This window comes from Camelus bactrianus, chromosome 8 (assembly GCF_048773025.1).
Source record: "Camelus bactrianus isolate YW-2024 breed Bactrian camel chromosome 8, ASM4877302v1, whole genome shotgun sequence".
Lineage (NCBI taxonomy): Eukaryota > Metazoa > Chordata > Mammalia > Artiodactyla > Camelidae > Camelus > Camelus bactrianus.
The window spans coordinates 74,766,954-74,782,174 of NC_133546.1; the positions used below are offsets into that span (position 1 = coordinate 74,766,954).

Genomic DNA, 15,221 nt, shown 5'->3' on the forward strand with positions numbered 1-15,221 from the left:
TGAGGGTAATAATTGTATCTTTATCCTAGATTGTCATAGAATTGTAAAATGCTTAAAGCAGTGCTTAGCACACAGTAAATGTTATAGAAGGGTTTGGTCACATTGATAATAATAAAGTAAAGGGCTTGGTTTTTATCAGCTTTATTTGATCACAGTGGCCCCTACTTTTTATTTTAAAAATAATACTTTTACAAATTCATTACAGATTTTTGCCAGTGATCCCTTTGAAGCAGCATGTTTCTTCCTTAGCTGTCTGCCATATCTCTTGTCCTTTTGCCATGCAGCATAAACCTGTTCGGAATATCAACTCTATTCTTGTTGTTGTTGTTGTTGTTGTTGTTGTTGTTGTTGTTGTTGTTGTTGTTGTTGTTAAACTTTAATACTGTCAAGCTTGCAGAATTCCTTCTAGGCACATGTCTTTAGTATTTAGAGTTGCTTATTTTTTCTGTCTATGAGAATTGCTCATTTTGAATAAAAGCTAGACTCATTTTAAGTTGCATTCTGAAAATGAATGATTATATTCATGGAATTATAGTTGTCTTCTTGTGTCAAAAATCTCAACTCATTCTACTAAATTGCACTGAATATATTTTATATCAACCTCTAGACACTGTGTTGTTTCAGATGCCCTCACTCAAAAAAGATTTCCCTCTCGGTACCTCTGAGCCTCTCAAATCTTGTTTGCTTTCTGTCATCTATGCCATTCTCTTGATCAGCACAGACCAGTGGAATTTTCTGTATGAGTAGTCTAACCTGGAGAGTCCAATATAGAAGGCACTGTTGAGCACTGGAAATGTGGCTAGGGCAACTGAAAACCTGAATTTTAAATTTTATTAAATAGCCACGTGTGGCCAGTGGCTACCATACTGGACAGCCCAGGTCTGCAGCAGCAACTTAACCTCCACTTTCGATTTAACATCTTCAGTTTCATTCTAACTTGAACCTGTTTCACTGAATGCATTTCTGTGCACCTTTGTGTGTCCTGTATACCATATGTATTGCTTCTACTTCAGTAATCAAGTTGTTTTTACTTCATTTCCTGTGTTTCCAGTATGGTGGGAAGGCCCACTCTTAGGTGATTGTGTAGGGGTGGAAGACTTTCCCCTTCTCCCCTGCTAGGCTCTTTAGCTGCTCTAATAGCTACATTGACATAAGACAGACTAACAGGGAAAAAAGAAAGTTTTAGTACAGGAGCCCCATTAAAACATGACACCCAAAATCAGTCAGGAAAATTGAAGCTTATCTGTTATCAGAGCTAAGAGGGGGATGGGCCAGGCTTCAAAGGGGAGGAGGGCAGGCGACTCACAAGAGGATGAGAAGGGCAGATAATGCGGTCATCACATGGTTGCCTGCCATGCAGATAAGTCTTTAGATAAAGAGTTATCTCTGGTAAGAGCTCTGTTTCTGCGCCAAGCCCCCGATTTAAACTCTTTTAGGCAGTAAGGGAGAGGTAAACAGCTTCTCCTGAGTCTTCTGGGGCTTAAATGCCTTTAGTGCAAAACAATCTGCATGCCAGAGTGGCAGCATTTTGGGATGGCGTGTGCTGTTGCCACTTCATTGGGATTTACATGTTTATTCTTATTTGTAGAATATTTAAAATATTACCTCTTATAGTCAAGGGTTTACTTTTCTTTTTCTTTTTTAATTGAAGTATGGTTGATTCGCACTATTATATTAGTTTCAAGTATACAGCATAGTGAGTCAGCATTTTTACAGATTATATTCTGTTTAAAGTTATTACAAAATAATAACTGTAAATCCTTTTGCCCTGTAATACATCTTCGTAACATTTATGTTATACACAGTAGTTTGTATCTCTTAATCCCTAGCTGTTATATTGTCTCTCTCCCATTCCTCTCCCCACTGATAACCACTAGTTTGTTTTCTATGTCTGTGAATGTTTGTTTTGTTATATTCATTCGTTTTATTTTGTAGATTCCACATATAAGTGATAAACTATAGTTTTTGTCTTTTTTCTGACTGATTTATTTCACTTAGCATAATAGCCTCCAGGTCCAACCATTGCATCCGTTGTTGCAAATGGCAAAATTTCATTTTATAGGCATTCCATTGTATATCTGTTCCACTTCTTTATCTGTTAATCTGTTGATGGACCCTTGGGTTGATTCCACATCTTGGCTATCATAAATAATGCTATGAACATTAGGGTACATTCATCTTTTCGAATGAGTGTTTTCATTTCCTGTGGATATATAGCCAGGAGTGAATTGCTGGATCATATGGTAGTTCTATTTTTAGGTTTGTTTTTTTTTTAAAAAAACTCCGTACTGTTTTCCACAGTGGCTGTGCCAATTTAAATTCCCACCAGGAGTGTATAAAGGCTCCTTTTTCTCCACATCTTTGCCAACATTTGTTATTTGGGTCTTTTAGATGATAGCCTTTCTCACAGATGAGAGGTGATACTTCATTGTTGTTTTCATTTGCATTTCCCTGATGATTAATGATATTGAGCATGTTTTCATGTGTCTCTTGGCCATCTATATGTCTTCTTTAGAAAAATATCTATTCAGGTCTTCTGTCAATTTTTTAATTGGGTTTTTTTGATATTGAGTTATATGAACTGTTTATATATTTTGGATATTAACCCCTTATCAGCTATTATTTGCAAGTATTTTCCCCATTAATTTTGTTGTCTTTTTGTTTTGTCAATGGTTTTCTTTGCTGTGCAAAAGCTTTTATGCTTAATTAGTTCCCATTTGTTTATTTTTGTTTTTCTTTCCTTTGCCTTAGGGGCAGAACCAAAAAAAAAAATGCTATGATTTATGTCAGAGTGTTCTGCCTATGTTTTCTTCTAGGAGTTTTATGGTTTTTGGTCTTATGTGTAGGTCTTTAATCCATGTTGAATTTATTTATTGTATATGGTGTAAGAAAATGTTGCTCTCATTCTTTTACATGTAACTGTCCAGTTTTACCAGCACCATTTATTAAAGAGAAATGTCTTTTCTCCATTGTGTATTCTTGCCTCCTTTGTCATAGATTTGTTGACCGTGGGTGTGTGGATTTATTTCTGGGCTCTATAATCTTTTCTATTGATCTATGTTTCTGTTTTTGTGCCACTACCATGCTGTTTTGATTACTGTAGCGTTGTAGTATAGTCTGAAGTCAGGGATGTGATACCTCTAACTTTGTTCTTTTTTTTTTTTTTTCCAAGTTTGCTTTGGTGATTTGGGGTATTTTCTGATTTCATATCAATTTTAGGATTATTTGTTCCAGTTCTGTGAAAAATGTCATGGGTATTTTGATAGGGGTCACATTGAATCTGTAGATTGTCTTGCGTAGTGTGGTCATTTTAATAGTAGCAGTTTTTCCAGTCCATGGACATTGTTTATCTTTCTGTCTGTGTAGTCTTCAGTTTCTTCCATTAGTGTCTTACAGCTTTCTGAGTGCAGCTCCTTTACCTCCTTAGTTACACTTATTCCTAGGTGTTCTGTTCTTCCTGATGTAATAGTGAATGGGATTGTTCCCTCAATTTTCTCTTTGTTCTTAGTGTATAGAAATGCAACAAATTTCTATATATTAATTATGTTTTTTGCAATTTTATTGAATTCATTGATGAGCAGTGGAAGTTTTTTGGTGGTGTCTTTAGAATTTTCTCTATATAGTATCATGTCATCTGCAAACAGTGACAGTTTTACTTCTTCCCTTCCAACTTTATTTCTTTTTCTGTCTGACTGCTGTGGTAGGACTTCTAATACTATTTGAATAAAAGTTGTGATATTGGACATCCTTGGCTTGTTCCTGATCTTAGAGGAAATGCTTTCAGCTTTCCACTGGTGAGTGTGATGTGAGCTGTGGGCCTATCATATGTGGCCTTCATTATGTTGAGCAGGCTACCTGGTAGACAGGGACAGGCCCCAGATCTCTGGCTGCAGGGCCCTGGGGGTCCCAGATCTTGTGCCTGTGCAGTGGTGTGTGGAGATGGATCCTCAGCCCTCTGGTGGACAGACCCATATCCAGGGACAGCTGTTGGTTCAGGGGTTCTTAAGGCAGCCTACTGGTGGGTAAGGCTTTGTCCCCATCCACTTAGTTTGTGGGCCTGAGGTGTCCTAGCACCAACACCTACAGGCTGGTGGGCCAGAGCAGGTCTGGGTCCTGGAGCTAATGAGCTAGAGGGAGGATTCCACAATGGTATTTGTTAGCACCGAAGTCAATGTGGTAGAACGAGCTGCCCAGAATGGCTGCTACCAGTGTCTGTGTCCCCAAGATGAGCTCCGGTTGCCTCCTACATCTCCAGGAGGCTCTCCAAGATCAGCAATGAGTCTGACCCAGGCTCCTTTCAAATTACTCCTTTTGCCCTGGATCCTAGTAAGCCCCTCTGGCCTTCAAAGCCAGATGCTCTGGGGGCCATCTTCCCAGTGTAGGACCCTTGGGCTGGGTAGCCTTATGTGGGCCTTAGACCCCTCACTCCTTGGGCTCCTTGGGGAGAATCTCTGTATTTGTAATTATTCTCCCATTTGTGAGTTGCCTACCTGGGGGTGTGGGTCTTAACTCTACTGAGTCTCTACCCCTCCTACACAACTCACTGTGGTTCCTTCTTTGTATCTTTAGTTACAGAAGATCTTTTCTGCTGGTCTTCAGGTCATACTCATTGGTAGGCTCTCTGTAAAGGGTTGTAATTTTGGTGTGCCCAGGAGAGTTGGTGCACTCAGAGTCTTCCTACTCCACCGTCTTGGCCCAGAAGGAGCTTCCTTTTTTGTTTTGTTTTGTTTTGTTTTTGCAAATAAAAATAATCATGTTTATTGCATTAGAAATGAAGAACAGAAGAATATACAAGGAAGGGAATAAAAATCATCCTGGTGGCTTAAAGCAAAGATAATTATTACTATATTACTACTACGATTACTCCTACTACTATTGGTGTTGCTGTTACTACTACTACACACACACAGAGTGACGTGTGATAGACCTGGGACTTGAATGTGTTCTTTCTGTACATAATATATTCTTTTATTTTTAAGCAGTTTATAAATTATGCAAATAATAATGTTTATTGTTTGAAAAATTGGAAAATAACAAAGAGCATGATGAAATAAAATCATCCACAGTCACAGAATGCATAGATCATTCACTTTTATTTTTCTGATTTGTTTTCTTCCAAGAGTGTTTCTAAGACCGATAGGTAGATTTATACACAGGTAGGTAGGTGGACGGTTAGGTAGACAGGCATTTTAAAAAATTTTTGTATTATACTGTAGACACACAGGGTGTTCCAGTGAAAGCATGTACCTTTCAGATAGTAATCAAACAAAAATATATGTCACTAGGAGGATGTGTCATCAATAGCAGTATTAGTGGCCATTTTGAACATTTGTAACTTTAATAACTATAGGTAATGGTTAACATTTATTCACTAAATGCACTAGTCAAGTAATTGTATCTTACTTTTTACATCATGCAAACTTCCCTACTGTATAAAATAAAATTCATAAACATGATTTTAATGGCTGCAGCATATTTCATTGTATTTAAATGCCATAATGTCTTTAATGCATCCCCTATTAGTGGACATTTAGGGTGTTTCTTTATTTACTACTATAAATAGCATTGCACTCTACATCTCAGAGCCTAAAACTTTTCATCTCTGATCATTTCCTTAGGATACATTCTTAGAAGCAAAATCACTCGGCCAAATGAAAGGAGCAGACTGAAGACCCTTGATATATATTGCCAAATTGCCCTCCAGAAAGTTGTTTGTTGCTTATAGAAGGAAAGAATTATTCCTTGTTCTATTTATACCCTTTAATCATTTTTATGCAGCTTTTCTTTGAACCTTTCAACTTCTCTTTGGTTTTAGGACTCAGAATTGTTTTTTAATACATGTTTCTTCCAAGGGATTAGCAAAGTAATCATGTTGTTATAAATAGGCAAGTAATGTGACTCTCTTGTTATTCCTTTGTCGAGATTTTCAGATGTAACATTTTTCATTGTATAAATTGTTTCTTTCTAGGGTGAACAAGGAGAAAAGGGAGATCCAGGTTTGGCCGGTGTTAATGGACAAGATGTAAGCTTAACTTCCTTGTTTCTAAGATTGTGTCTGCATTTTGCCACTGACATATGCTAACTTTCTGATGCTTTTGAGGCTCGACTATCCTTGAAAGAACTAGCCACAGTCAACACAAGATCAAAAACAAAGCAGTTTTTGACATGGCCTGGCAGACACCCAGTATTTTTAGTTTCATTACAGGTAGTTCCTTAGTTTTCTGTCTCTCATACTTGTATACTACACTTTTCGTCTTACCCCCATCTCCATCTCCTGAGGGGTCTGTGGAGGCAGGACTTCAGCGATGGAAAGAAAGGGAAGAGGGAAGGGCACCCTGTGTATCTGTGTCGCTCATCCTCCGTTGCACCTGTTCCCCAGCCTCAGGGATCCTGTTCCGTGTAACATCCTCCTCGCATCCTCACCCCTCCTCCTCCACCTTAGGACAGTGATTCCTGCCCCTTAAGCTTCACTTGGGTTCTTATGATGAAATTGGTAGGAGAGACCACATCTGGGTTTTCCCTCTCACATATAGCTCGCTCTCACTTTAGGCCATCAAACTCTAGATGTACTAACTCTACTAAGGGAAGTGTCCACAAAGAGAAATATTTTTTTCCCGCAGTTTCCCATTTTCACTTGTGTACAAATGTTTCGGGAAGGTTCTGAAGGGCCATACTCCTTGCTTTCTGGGTAGAAGAGTAAGGAAGCTAGATCTGGTTCCCTAGGGCCCTAGGGGTGCTATAAAATCCATCTTGTCTGCAGGAGATCATTGCACACAGTGGGAAGGGAGGCTGATCATTACAGTCCTGGGGACCTGAGGACAAAGTAAGAGGGATGCCTGGGTGGCAGTAGTGGGGAAAAGGTGCTAGCCCTACTAATTAATGCTGGCTTGAGGCTCTGGCCCCTACAGCTTTATTCTCTTACTCCACAAGAAGCCCCACTCACATCTTTAATGTGACACTGCTCTCGTCCCTCTCTTCTTTGAAAGGGTTTTTCTACACCAGAGAATGGGAAGTGGCCCCAGTGACTTGGAGCCAGGGGAGTCTCTGCATCTCCCCCAGCTTTTTACAATATATCAAGATGCTGAACGCCATAACCATCATGCCATACACTCAGATAGAGCATCTAACTCGCCCCCTTACCCTGTCACTGGTGGTACCTGGTGTAGTGCTAGGAGTTCTACAGTGGAGAGAAAGCCAGAGCCCAGTCTGTGGCCCAGTTCCATCCCTAGCTGAGAAAAACACTTCTCAGAGTCTGTAAAGGGATGGCCTTAGGCTCAATTCTAAAGTCCCTGTCACTGCAATGTCCTGTAATTCAACACAAAGAGACTATGCAGATGAATTAAGAGTATAGGCTTGAAGAGCATGATGAAATGTGAAGCATTCATTCAAGTTGTGGGAATTCCTGATACGTGGAAGGCAGCGTAGGGGGGCACAGCTGGAGCCCGGACACGGATTCCATGTGAGGATGTCTGCCTTCCTCTTCCAAACAAAGGGGGCATGTGCTCTGAGCTGTGCCTAAATGAAGATTTGTTTCACAGTGCGTTCTGTAAAATGGATAGAATTGGGGCCCTTTTCTATGTTTTTGTTCTTTCTAACATACTCCTTGTGAGAGCAAAGACCATTTCTTGGCATCTCTAGAACTTAGTAAATGTTGGGAGTGAGGAAGTTCTCAATAATTTTTTGCTAAATTTTTATGTAAAACTTGAGAGATTATTATAATGATCTAAAATATAAGTAACTAGACCCTAAACTTAAAAAACAGAGGTGGAAGGGAGTGCCCAGTGATACTGCAGAGGTAAAGTACATGCATATTTAGCACTTAAGCACAGTGAAAATTCAAAAATAGCTCAAGGTTTAGATCATTCATATGGTAAGGATGTTCTCTTATGATAAATGTAGGAGTGTTGAGAGAGGTGAAATACAGTGTTGCAGAAGATAACCAAGTGACTTGTATGCAGGCTCTCTGAGCTAGAGAAGCAAAATCGAGATTTTTTAGAAGTTCGTTTAGATCGTGTTAGCATTGAAATAGAGAAAGGATTTACCCAAATGCCTGAAGAAGACTGGAAGGAGATTTGAGGGACTGGAACCTGAAATATATTCATATTAACTTAGAGATTTGGACTTTTTTTGTATGGTGTCTGAAAGTAAGGTGATTTGGCTTTTTGGAAGGAATCAGTTTTACACACATGTATTTTGAGCACCTTGCCCAAAGGCTCTGGCGGCTGTTGTCTGAGACCCAGATCTGAAGACCGACTTGCTGGGAGAGCCCACAGCCTGGTGGGCAGTGTGACCTTTCCTCTGGGACGACGATCTTGGAAGAGTCCTTCCCCTGCCCCCTCACAGGCGTGATATTTCTTTAGCACCATCACTGTCTAATGGAGCTCGTTAGGTAGCTCATAAAGCATGGCAAAGCACATTAACTTCTCTGACTCGGTCCCTTAATTAACATGTTGATGATGCTATTTTCCTTTCCCTAATTTTGCCAAAGATATTCAGGAGTCATGACTAAGGAGAAATAAGAAAAAGTGATGGAAGCCCTCGTTTTTCCCTCTGTGATCAGCAGGGGGAAATAGTCACCTGCTCTGTTGTTTATTGCATCATTGCTGGTGGTGGTTTTAATATTGTGCTGTTGTCCCAAAACGGTTTTCACAGGGAATTTGAAATCCGATCTTTACTGCAACTTTAGGGGCTAGATAGTGTGGGGGTGATAGCATCCCTATTTTTAGAGGCGAGAAATAAAGGCTTGGGAAAGCAAAAATTTTCTTTTAGAAAGTGGTCAAGTCGGCTTTTAACCTTTGTTTGACTGGAGAGTCTCATCTCCTCACTAAGTCATGCCACATCTGTCATTGCCTATTTTTCAGTGCTAAAATACACTGACTCCACAAACTGAAATCATCCAGCATTTATGACAGTTCACTCTGACTTTCAATGAGTGCAAGGACACGTTCTTAGGGAATGAAGGGTATTATAACGGCTGTCTCAATTTGCATTTGAAATCAAGCTGTGACGGAGATTATAACTTCAGGAACGTTCTGTTAGAATGCAGAACGAATAAACTCAGTGGGCCAGTACTTTCCAAGTCAGAGAAAATTGGAGGAATTTAATATTCCTATGAAATGAATTAAAAGCCTTTTATATAAAAGTCTTTATTCTTGCATATGAAATGCATCTTGATGGAAATGTAGCTTTTAATAGTTTCTTTTTTGCCAGCTTTCCCACAAAATGGGTAAGTTCCCTTCGGAAAATGTAAACCTTATTTAAGGGAAGTATGCCACAGTTCAGCTTTCTTAATGGGACACTGTTGGCATTTTGGTCAAGACAGCTCTTTGCTATGTGGGACTGTCTTGCAAGAACAGAACGTATAGCATCCTTGAGGCTCACCTACTAATCACCAGTAGCAGCTCTTAGCCATTAGGGAGAAAAAAATGCTCTGGTATCTTTCTAAATGCACCCTTGACAACTGTGTGTGTGTGTGTGTGTAAACTCTGGATTGTACTGGAGTATTAGACTAAGAGTAATGGACTAAACACATGCTCATATTTCCCTTATAGTTGAAATAATACATACCAAACATATTGAAATTGTCAAAAATTTGAATTGCTACAAATTAGCCTCCAAAATACACAGCCTCAGCTTTACACAGATTCTACTTTATAATTAAATGTTTTTGATTTTGACCTACTATAGATACATTCAACAATGGCACCTTAGAACAGACTTAAGGTTCAGCTTATAAATTTGTTAATATACCCTTTGAATCCAGACTACCTGGGCTCAGATCCTGGCTCGGCCACTGCCCAGCTGTTATACCAGTTAGTCCAATCCTTATTCTCTCTGTGCCTCAGTTTCTTCATTTACATAATGAGATCATGATATTAACAGCACTTAACTCATAGACTTTTATTTTGAGGATTAAAGGGGTTATCATACATAAAGCATTTAAGTCAGTGTCTTGCATAAGTAAGAGCTATATAAATATTTGTCATTATAAGAAACTGGGTTAAATAAAACATAGTTACCTCTCATAGATAAAGTGATAGATGATGGATAGATATGGCAGATCTTTTTATTTATCTTTTGTCGGGTTGTGTAATCTTGGAAAAGTGGATTTCAACCATTCAATTTAGTCTCTTCCTGTGCATCTTCGTTATTGTCTTTCAGACATCTCAACAGAATTATAGCATCTGATGTTTCTAAAATAGTCACATTAATCTCCTTACACCAATGCAATCTGTAAACTGAATACAAAAATACTGGAATCACAAAGCTGAGATGTCAGCCGGGGACAGCTGGTACCATTGCCAAGAAACAAGATGCAGGCACTGGAAGATGGGGAAAGCAATTTTTGATGGGCTAAAGAATTTAACAAATAACATAATTTTTATCAAATGATTTTTAAAGATGTTGCATACCATGAGTAAGTAGGTCTTCCAATAGAAATTAATTCAGGCTCCACCTGCTTTTATAATTCTGGTTGTCATGCTGTCCTTCAGCTTTTGCTTGCCTTTAGATAAGAGTTCCAGTCTCTTCCTAACACACTGAGTCGACTACTGGGCTTTCGAGCATCTTTATCTACATGAATTTTATTGAGATCCTTGATAATAAATGCCCCTCATATTATTCAATATTAAATTCAGAGTATGTTCAAGTTGATTCTTTATACTTTATGGTGAGTGCTGTGTCTTTTCTCCTTTGGGCTCAGTAACCATTGACAGCAACACTAGGATGACACCAGGAGAAAACTGCTCTTGAGAAGGACATTACTGATCTGCTTCTCAGAGCCTATTGTGATGACATGGTCTACAACATAGTCCTGTATCACAGGAGGACGTGCGCTTCATGGGCCCACTTCAATGGCCAATAAAGATAGAAGTTTGACCAGGGCAGTACTTCTCAATGGTACTCTATTCTACATGAGTTAAAGCACAGTTGTTCCATGTCTATCCAACTGAACACAATTCTCCCTTACTGAACAATTAATTCTCCCTTTGACTTCGGCTTGAAAAGGAAAAACCACATTTACTAATTACCTACCATGCACTAAACGTTTTTACACCATGTGATTCCCAAAACAACCCTTTAAGACAACTAGCGTTGATACCTATTGATAGGGAAGCTGAAACCACTGGCCCAAGATGACACGCCAGTCCTTTCTTTGACTCTCCCAAACTCCACATGTCAGAAGTCTTGAGTCCCTCCTGTAAAATTAGGCATCTCTGGGAACTGCTCCCTTCACACCTGCTTTATGCTTCAATAACAGTGCTCAGTATTCACGTCAGCCTAGAGCTGGTGGCATGACTACTCCACCCCTCCCTGCCCACTGTTGGTTGCACCAGAGAGAGTTAGCCAACACATCTGCAGTAAGTTTCTTCTCCAGAACTTGCAGTTTGGGTTAGTTAGTCAGGCAGGAATGTTGAAAAAAATTTTTGAATATATTATTTTATGCCTCAAATAATATTTTGGTAACATGTAACATATATGATGATTATGAATCACAGAAGTGACTGGAACACCAGTGTATCCAGAACTCAATGTAATGCCGTGCCCACCCCAGGGTTAACCATTTTCCTGAATGTTGTGCTTTCACATTCCCTTCCATTATTAAAAACCATGTCTTCCTACTCATCTATTCATAGGGATGCAGGGTTTCATCCTGCATGTTTGTAGATGTTCAGTAATATGTATTGAATAAACTTGGTGTGTGTCTCTGTCATTTCGTTCTTCCATTTTGTCTTTTCTCTGGATGATGCTATACCAGCAAGAAGAGAGAAAAATCTTTTTAGTAAATTTCTCAGCTCAGTAAATGGCCCAGCGTCCTCACCAGTTCCATAAGCCAAGTGCAGATCAGCCCTGATACCTCCTTTTCCTGGCCCCACCTCCAGTGTGTCGGCAAGTCCTGCTGGCACATGTCCCCATCTTCTCTTCCAGGCATCTTGCTCTCCTGCAGGCAAAGCTGTTACCTCCCCTCTTCTGCTTCTACTCTTGCTGCCTACAATCGATTTTCATGTGGGAGTTTCAAAGTGATTTTGGGAAGAAACAATCAAATCATGCAATTTCTCTGCTTAAAACCCTAAGTGGCTTCCCCTGGCTCTTAGAACAAAATCCATTCTCCCCTCCATGGCTTGCAGTTCCCTGTGTGCCCACCCAGAAATGCTGTCTTAATCTGCTGCTCCTTACCTCCTTACCTGTTCACTCCTTCCACCCCAGGGGCTTTGGTATTTGCTGTTCCTGCATCGCCCGCCCCAACACTTTTTTCCAGAGTTATTGCGTGGCTGGATCCTGGGAAACAACAAACATCTCCTTCACACAGAGTCCGTTTCTGATCACCTCCCCCCACCCCACCCCCAAAGTAGCAGCCTCTGCTCCTGCACCGATCGCTGTGCATCACAGTGAGCCCGCAGACTTGTTTACTGTCAGTCACCCTCCTCTGTCACGGGAATCCCATCAGGGCAGGAATCTTGACTGTGCTCAGGAAAAAATTATTCTGCCACTTGTTGAAATGGCAAGGAAGGCTTTTTATTCAAGACTCGTGCAATGTGGGTATTGAGATTGGAAAGAGAGATTGAGTTCAACTCTGAATACAATGAGGAGTGGGGACTTATAGCCCATGAAGAGAGGGACATGGTCAGTGATTGCAATATTACTAAGAGCAGACCTCAGGGGTACGAGGGGTTCCTGCTAAACTGACTTAACAAGATTCTTGCTAAAACCTGGCCAGACAGGATAGGATGGGGGGGGTGAAGGTTGAAGCTTAGCCAAGAAGAGGGCTCAGAGGAGCCTGAGTCAAGTTTGGTTAAGGAGAGTTTTTGTCAATTCCTGTTCTTTTTTGTATCTATCTCTCAATCACGCTAACTAATACTAATAAAGTATATTATACCATATATTATATAATATTGCATGCATATAATATTATATTTTTAAATCTAATACTATGATTTGGAGACACATGTAAATATATTACATTTTCTGGTAGCCACATTCAAAAAAGTAAAAAGAAACAGGTGCGAGTCCACTAACGTATCTTATTTACTCCCATAGCCACAATATCTTTTCAATATATAATCGACATAAAAATTATTAATGAGCTATTATACATCCTTTTTTGTACTAAATGTTGGAAACCTGCTGGTATTTTACACTCACGGCCCATCTCTGCTCAAACTTGTCACATTGCAAGGGTCAAAAGTTGCATGGGGTTCACGGCTGCATATTAGGCAGTGCAGATCTGATGACTTCTGGAGTGATTGCACAGAGTATTCAATAAATGTCTACTGAGTAAATGGATGAGGAAACGAAGAATAAACTCTGCTCACAGAAATGGCCATTTCCCTTTGCTCAAGGTTCAGAATATGTGGGTGCCAAGTTTTACTCCAGAGGCATGTATAAATAGAGTATGTGTTACTTGATTTGGGAAGGAATGGATATTTCAAATAATAAGATAATAGTACATCGCAGATATGACTTAATTTTCCCCTTGTCCTTGTTCTGTAAATACTCGGAGGTTATGATGGAAGAAACATAGCTATGGATTTTATCCATGAATTATTTATCAACTACAAAGGTTGTTTTTTTTTTAACCAATTAAATGCTGTTTTCATCCATTAAAACTTTTTCTTAAAGCCTAAGACAACAGTTTTCACATACTCTCAATAACAAGATTATTTTAAATATCTGGGTTTTTCTGGTTCCTTGAAATTCATCCTCAGTTTCTTTACTGAGTAACTAAATGTGTATTCACTACAAAATTTCAGAGAAGTAAGAGCTGGTTCCCCCAGCAGGGAACAGTAAGATGCCTGGATTTCTTGTACATTATGTGGCTTCAGAATATTTCTTTTTTCCATTATTGTTCTTTCCTCATCCAATGTGTTAAATTAAGGATGAGAAAAGATAGTTTTTTTTCCTATTTGCCACACAGTAAGGATGTCTCTGCTTAACTTTCTCTCTGTGTACACCATGAACACACCCAGCTGTATAACTGATCTCCTCCAGGAAAATCCTCCAGAAGACTCATGACTATATGTATCAGATAAGCTGCCTATGCCCTTTGCGGTTTCATTTCATATCTTTATCAATCCAGGTTTTTAAAAAGATGGGAATTAGAGAACTAAATCACACTTTAAACCAGGAGATTGCATTCTAGCACCAGTTTTGTGAGTAAAAGGAAAAGAATGCATCCTTCATCCCTTCCCCCCATAATTAGATGTCTTGATAGAGACAAAAACCATTTTTGATTTAAGTCTTGAATTTGGTAGGCAATCTTTATAAAGGCCAAATCAATGCTAAATCAGAGGTATTTACAACATCTACAAATTCAAGCCAAAGTGGATACTTAAACGCTCATGTAGAGTGAAATGATGTTCTCCCAGATGGTGAATTATTGCAATTTTAGCAGGAAGCAAAGCTGCACAAATATGCAGCCTTGCGGCCTCACACTGATTTAATGTGTCTGTCCCCACCGCTGAGCAGGTGCTGCAGAGCATCTCGGTGCCCGTTGTCTCTTTCTCTTTCTATACTGCACACTGAAGCATGGGATTCGGGAGCTCGGTATATTATGATTTATCTTGCGACTAATGACTTGTTACAAATGGAAGCTTTCTGTGAACTGTGTCTAGGAATCACATTGGTTGTATTCTTTGCACAGGGTTTGAAAGGTGACTTGGGTCCTCGCGGTCCACCTGGCCCAAAAGGAGAAAAGGTATTGTATTCACCCAGGAAAGTGCCAATCTCTTCTTAAGAAAACCCTGAAATTAGGAGTTTGGGATTTGCAGATACTAACTACTATAGATAAAATAAATAACAAGGTCCTACTGCCAAGCACGGGGAACTATACTCAATATCTTGTAATGACCTATAATGAAAAATAATATATATATGTGTGTGTGTAACTGAATCACTGTGCTGTATACCAGAACCTAACACAACATTTTAAATCAACTATACTTCAATTTGTAAAAGAAAGAAAAAGAAAACTCTGAGAAACTATGCAGCAACTTTTCACTGACACTGTTTAATTTTCAACAGTTCATTTTGTTAAAATTAACCAAAGGCTGTTATGTTAAAAGTATCTGAACATAAAAGCCTTTTGGTTCACTCAGTTAGTTGGAAGAGACTAAATGCACAATTGCTAGTCAACATTCATTTGTGTTTATAAGATTTCTCATTTCTTTCCTTCACTTGACAGCATTAGGGATTCCATCACCCAATTAGCAGCCGTGTCCTAT

At 39.3% G+C, this 15,221-nt stretch overlaps 1 protein-coding gene across 1 annotated transcript in view; it reads left to right on the forward strand.

Moving 5' to 3' along the window:
* COL19A1 (collagen type XIX alpha 1 chain) overlaps positions 1 to 15,221 on the forward strand; it is a 325,408-nt gene that overhangs the window by 121,732 nt on the left and 188,455 nt on the right. Inside the window, exons 12-13 of the mRNA XM_010967573.3 lie at positions 5,969 to 6,022; positions 14,642 to 14,695. Coding sequence (XP_010965875.2) covers positions 5,969 to 6,022; positions 14,642 to 14,695 — 108 coding nt within the window. The remainder of the gene's footprint in view (positions 1 to 5,968; positions 6,023 to 14,641; positions 14,696 to 15,221) is intronic.